The following is a 5,548-nucleotide window of genomic DNA, read 5'->3' on the forward strand; positions in this document are numbered from 1 at the left end:
AGAGTTCCTAAATCCGGTAAAATTACCTTCAAATTTTGGTTCCTTGAACTACGTGTAGTTCTGTTAATCCTCGATCATAATATAATGCACCTACCACGCTCAGTAAGGGCCCGGCGCTAGAAAAATATCCATGGAAGAGGAGAGATACAGTAACCCGTAACTTGAAACATTAGCTAAATAGAGGGGCATGTTTGCATTTGGAAGGGGCCTCTTAAAATGCAAACATCAAGTGTGCAAAAACATTCTATAAATTGCTTTTACGAAAGATATCTATTTAAAGGAAAGATCTCAAAATATATATGCTTGAGACGAAGGGGGAAGAGGAATGTATAAGGAAAAAAAAGATTAGCATAACAATCTCTCCGGATTGAATTCTAGCCAATGAGATCACGAGTCTAGAAATTCCTAGTTTGGAGCCCAATCAAGACAAGACTATGTCTATAAATAAGACTGCCTGTGCCTCTTCAAGCTATACCAGTCAGAGCCATGGCCCGCACCAAGCAGACTGCCCGCAAGTCGACCGGGGGCAAGGCCCCGCGGAAGCAGCTGGCCACCAAGGCGGCTCGCAAGAGCGCGCCGGCCACGGGCGGCGTGAAGAAGCCGCACCGCTACCGGCCGGGCACCGTGGCGCTGCGCGAGATCCGGCGCTACCAGAAGTCCACGGAGCTGCTGATCCGCAAGCTGCCCTTCCAGCGGCTGGTGCGCGAGATCGCGCAGGACTTCAAGACGGACTTGCGCTTCCAGAGTTCGGCCGTGATGGCGCTGCAGGAGGCGAGCGAGGCCTACCTGGTGGGGCTGTTTGAGGACACGAACCTGTGCGCCATCCACGCCAAGCGCGTGACCATCATGCCCAAGGACATTCAGCTGGCCCGGCGCATCCGCGGGGAGCGGGCTTAAGATACGCACTTCCAAGTAGATGATCTAAAGGCTCTTTTCAGAGCCACCCATATTCTCATCAAGAGCAGCTGTATCGGTTTCCCGGCTGGTGTTGAGTGGGGAGGGGGGTGTCCGCGGCACGTGCGCAGTCGTTCGCGTGGTGGGTGGTGAGGTTATGCAGTACAGCGCAGTGTGTAGCCGGCAGGTAAGAAGCTAGAGGGAGACGTGGAGACATCGAGGTGAGTTCGGCCAAATCTCTCAGGTGCTTGCTTGTAGACATCCTTGTAACACTGAGGTGTGGGAATTTGCTTTTTCAACTCGATTCTGGAACTAAACCAGGTATTAGGTACAACCTGGAAGCTCCAAGTAGTTCAATCTGACCCGATATAAACAAAACGAGAGAAAATGCGCCGAGGCCCGAGATATGCAAGATCCCGAGGATAGGGCGAGGGTGGACACGAATTTCTTTAAAATGAAGCTTTTCCTGTTTGCGCTAGGAAACTAAAAATTCTGCTTACAATTTGATGTCTTCCTCACTGCATAATATAGGTAGAGTGGGGGTGATAAATACTTGGCATTCCAGTCCCTCTCCAGGAAAAAACAAAAAAAGCCGAAAACCTCCACAAAGCATAGAGCAGTAAAGCAATGCAAAGATAAAATTAACAATTTAGCTGGCGCCTCAACAGCAAGGCTACAATTGTAAGTGAAAACTAACGCAGAAGCAAGCTCTAGGTAATTTATTGAGTAATGTGAAATGGAACATTTTGATTGGCTAAAAGACTTGTTCTAATGCCCACTAAGAAGCGATACCAGGCTCCTGATATTTGCATGGACTCCACCCCTCCATAACGACACTAGTAAGTTAACCAATGAAAACGCAGCACTGCGTGAGTCTTTATTTGCATACGGGCTCTATAAGTAGCGTGGACAGCACCTCTTTTCCGTGTGGTTGGGACGGAGTCTTTGTGTGGTTTGGTTGTTTCGCAGAAATGCCAGATCCGGCAAAATCTGCTCCTGCTCCTAAGAAGGGCTCGAAAAAGGCCGTCACCAAGGTCCAGAAGAAGGACGGCAAGAAGCGCAAGCGCAGCCGCAAGGAGAGCTACTCCGTCTACGTGTACAAGGTGCTGAAGCAGGTGCACCCCGACACCGGCATCTCGTCCAAGGCTATGGGCATTATGAACTCCTTCGTCAACGACATCTTCGAGCGCATCGCGGGCGAGGCGTCGCGCCTGGCGCACTACAACAAGCGCTCCACCATCACGTCCAGGGAGATCCAGACGGCCGTGCGCCTGCTGCTACCCGGCGAGCTGGCCAAGCACGCTGTGTCCGAGGGCACCAAGGCCGTCACCAAGTACACCAGCTCCAAGTGAGCATCCAGGAGATGCGATAGGTCAGCTATTTTATCCCAAAGGCTCTTTTCAGAGCCACTTTCAGTGTCAAAGAAAGTAGCTGTGAATACTTACAGGATTTGGTGAGTTCCTGTTGCTGGTAAGATTGGAAGTTCTGATTAAAGCCGTTCATTTTTAGATTCTACCTTATTCCTGCCACAGTATGTCTAGTAAACGCCTGGAGATAGTTTTTGAGAATCATGGCCTTGGGGGTTGCTAGTGGCATCTACTAGAGAAACTGCTAAATATCCTGCAATGACTAGTGTATCTCCCACCACAAAACTGGTCTAAAATGTGAATTTTTGTGCTGACGTTGAGGAAACTGATTTGTTAAGCCTTTTCTCAACCAGATCCTACCCTCACTAGCTCTTTTTACTTCATTTGCATGTACATCTTCTCCACAGAACATTTGCAAGACAAGTAACTTTGTTTTGGTTTTTTGTATCTGACTTGACTGGTGTCCTCACTTCAGTGCTTGGTAAATACATTCCCAGGTGCTTCTCAAGTTTCCTAATTCACTTAGGTTGGAGGGGGGCCTAGGGATCTGGGTTTTAGTATCTTCAGGTGTTCTTGTTTTTCTCTCAATAGCTTTTGAGGTATTTGGTGCCTACAACTTAGACCCGCAAATATTAATTTGCCTGTGTTTTATCAGGATCCTTGTGTCACAGTTTGAGTAAGGGGATGAATTTAAGGATGAATGCAGAGTTTATGGGATACAAAAGGCTACAGTTAATACATGGAATGAATTTCTGAGAATGTCTCAGTTAAAAAAACTTGCATAACTCAAAACTGACACTGATAATGACTGGTGAATGTTTCATTTACCATCTAAAATACATCTTCAAGGCAACAAGAAAGTCTTGGTTTACAATTCAGTAAAGCACAAGTCAGTACTGTCAGTTTTGAAATTAAGCCATACTTGTTAAATTGGGGGAGATTTACATAATTTTGTAAATCTTTTTTGTAAAGCTTTTACAGTGAACTGCATTAATAGTTTTATTACATAGGAATTTTAGTTTGCACCCAATTAAAAATCTCATGAAACGTGAGAGTTTACTAGCTGCCAGAAAGCAATATACCAGAAACAGAATGGGAATTTAGTAAATTGCTAATTAACAGTTCTAAGGCCGAGATAATGTCCCAATCAAGCAAGTCTATAGAAATGTCCAATCAAAGGTATCCAGGGAAAGATATCTTGATTCAAGAAGGCCAATGAAGTTCAGGGTTTCTCTCTCAAGTGAGAAGGCACATGGCGAATACAGGGCTTCTGTCTTGGCTGGAAGGGCACACGGCAAACACGGCATCATCTGCTAGCTTCTCCTGGCTTCCTGTTTCATGAAGCTCCCCAGGAAGCATTTTCCTTTTTCATCTCCAAAGGTCGCTGGCTGATGGACTCTCTGTTTCGTGGTGCTGCAGCATTCTCTACTCTCTCCAAATCTCTTTCATTCTCCAAAATGTTTCCTCTTTTATAGAACTCCAGAAACTTACCAAGACCCACCCAAATGGATGGACACATGTCACCACCTAATCCAGTTTAACAACCACTCTTGATTAAATCACATCTCCAGGGAGATGATCTGATTACAGTTTCAAACATACAGTATTGAATAGGGATTATTCTGCCTTTACGAAATGGGATTTAGACCAAAACATGGCTTTTCTAGGGGACATACATCCCTTCAAACCAGCACAATATGATTTCTTATACTGGGATTTACATTGTTAATTTATCTTTTTCTAGCCTTTTTCAGATGACCACCAGACAAGAAGCCAGGGAAAAATGACTGAGAATCTGAATTTCCAAAGAAAGTAAATAAACCATATACAGCATATTTTATGGTTAAAAAAACAAATGTGCTCAGTAAGTGAGAAAAGACAGGGTGGTCTGTTTTCTCCCCAGTCAGGCCAGCACAGGATTTGTCCTGCCTTCTAGCCCAGGGCCTCTGTCTTCCTCCTTCAGTCTAGGGACCATGCCTCTCAGTGTCTTTCTTTTTTCTGGCGCATGATCTGGGAACCAAACCCGGGTCTCCTGCACAGAAGACAAGCATTCTACCACTGAACCACCCTTGCCCCGTTTCGAGGTGAAGCATTGCAAAATGCCTCACCTACTCAAAACTATCATTCATTATCCACTGACAAAGGGATTAAATTCAGTTGATTATCCTGAAACTGAACAGCTTCCACCATCGGGCCAAAACCGGATTTCTTCAATTACTCATTTTTCCGCAGTCTTCCAGCATAGCCCAAATGTCCTATAAGTCATCTTAAGCTTCCTGTCTCCTGTGTTTTTGTTTATATTGACCTCTGGGGTTTTAGTGCTCCCATTCATTCTCTGGATTACTCAAAACCTGTCAACCTAGCAATTCTCTTAACTCTTGCTCAAGTCTTACTCTGTGAAGCTTTTCCATCCCGTTCCAGTTTATGGGAAAGTCTTTCTCCTTTTCATCCTTAAGTCTTGTTCCCTGCACAGTTTTGTGTGATATGTTTAGCTTTACTCCTCATCTCTTACCTCTTTCCTTGTTTTTATGTTTTCTTGTGTTTGTCTACTAGGGGGCAAGGTACATTTTTTATTCTTATCTTCCACAAACCCTGTTCCAGTGTCTACTACATAATAGCTTCTCAATGGAAGTTTGTTGCCTGATTATCCACACCTTAGAACACAAGAGAATTGATCTGAGGGGGTTAAGTTTAAACACTCCAGCAAGCTTTATATCCTAATTCTTTCTTGCTCCTTTATCCTGTGACATTTTAATTGCCCTTTACTAGTCATTGATACAGTTAAAACAACTGGTACAGATTTAAATATCCTGAGAGGGGCAGATAAAGTACTGCATTTGTTAGCTTTCCTGCAACTAATGTATCTTTGTGACCAAGCAGTGAAATCAGAGGGGAGCTCTCTCATTCCCTGAGGTGCTGGAGAGTTGTTCCGCTTTTCCAATGTTGCAAACAATGATGGGAGGGGCATTTCCAAAGATGAAAAAAGTTTTGTGGTGTTAGGATAAGGGGCTCTAAGTAACTGATCCAGAGTGTTGCAAATTTAGAAATGGGCTTGGGCTGGATCAGGTCAAATGTCATCAAGCCATTTTTTCCCCAAGGATTGTTGAATGGATTTGTAGTATGTATGGAAACCTAGAAAGATGGCAAAATGTAATCTTGTGTCATGAGTTTTAGATAAATATCTCATTTTTAGACTGGGTGCAACTCCTAAAGCTGATCTAAAAGTAAAATTTAATACATTTGAATTCAGACACCTATAATTTAAGCATGGAACAACAGCTGGGAAG

The 5,548-nt window shown here is 44.3% G+C and overlaps 2 protein-coding genes across 2 annotated transcripts; both read left to right on the top strand.

Annotated features, from left to right (window-relative positions):
• Positions 1 to 464: 464 nt before the first annotated feature.
• Positions 465 to 1,009, top strand: LOC143679850 (histone H3). The gene has a single exon (XM_077156201.1). It carries the CDS (start codon positions 487 to 489, stop codon positions 895 to 897), a length of 411 nt encoding a protein of 136 aa, XP_077012316.1. The 5' UTR covers positions 465 to 486; the 3' UTR covers positions 898 to 1,009.
• Positions 1,010 to 1,584: 575 nt separating this feature from the next.
• LOC143679849 (histone H2B type 2-F-like) lies at positions 1,585 to 3,287 on the top strand. Its single transcript, XM_077156200.1, has one exon. The coding sequence runs from the start codon at positions 1,746 to 1,748 to the stop codon at positions 2,244 to 2,246; it is 501 nt and encodes a 166-aa protein (XP_077012315.1). The 5' UTR covers positions 1,585 to 1,745; the 3' UTR covers positions 2,247 to 3,287.
• The last annotated feature ends 2,261 nt before the right edge of the window (positions 3,288 to 5,548 follow it).

This window comes from Tamandua tetradactyla, chromosome 4 (genome assembly GCF_023851605.1).
Source record: "Tamandua tetradactyla isolate mTamTet1 chromosome 4, mTamTet1.pri, whole genome shotgun sequence".
In the NCBI taxonomy this organism is placed as follows: Eukaryota; Metazoa; Chordata; class Mammalia; order Pilosa; family Myrmecophagidae; genus Tamandua; species Tamandua tetradactyla.

Coding starts and splice junctions, on each gene's coding strand:
- LOC143679849 (XM_077156200.1), top strand. CDS start 1,746: ATGAAAACGCAGCACTGCGTGAGTCTTTATTTGCATACGGGCTCTATA.
- LOC143679850 (XM_077156201.1), top strand. CDS start 487: ATGGCCCGCACCAAGCAGACTGCCCGCAAGTCGACCGGGGGCAAGGCC.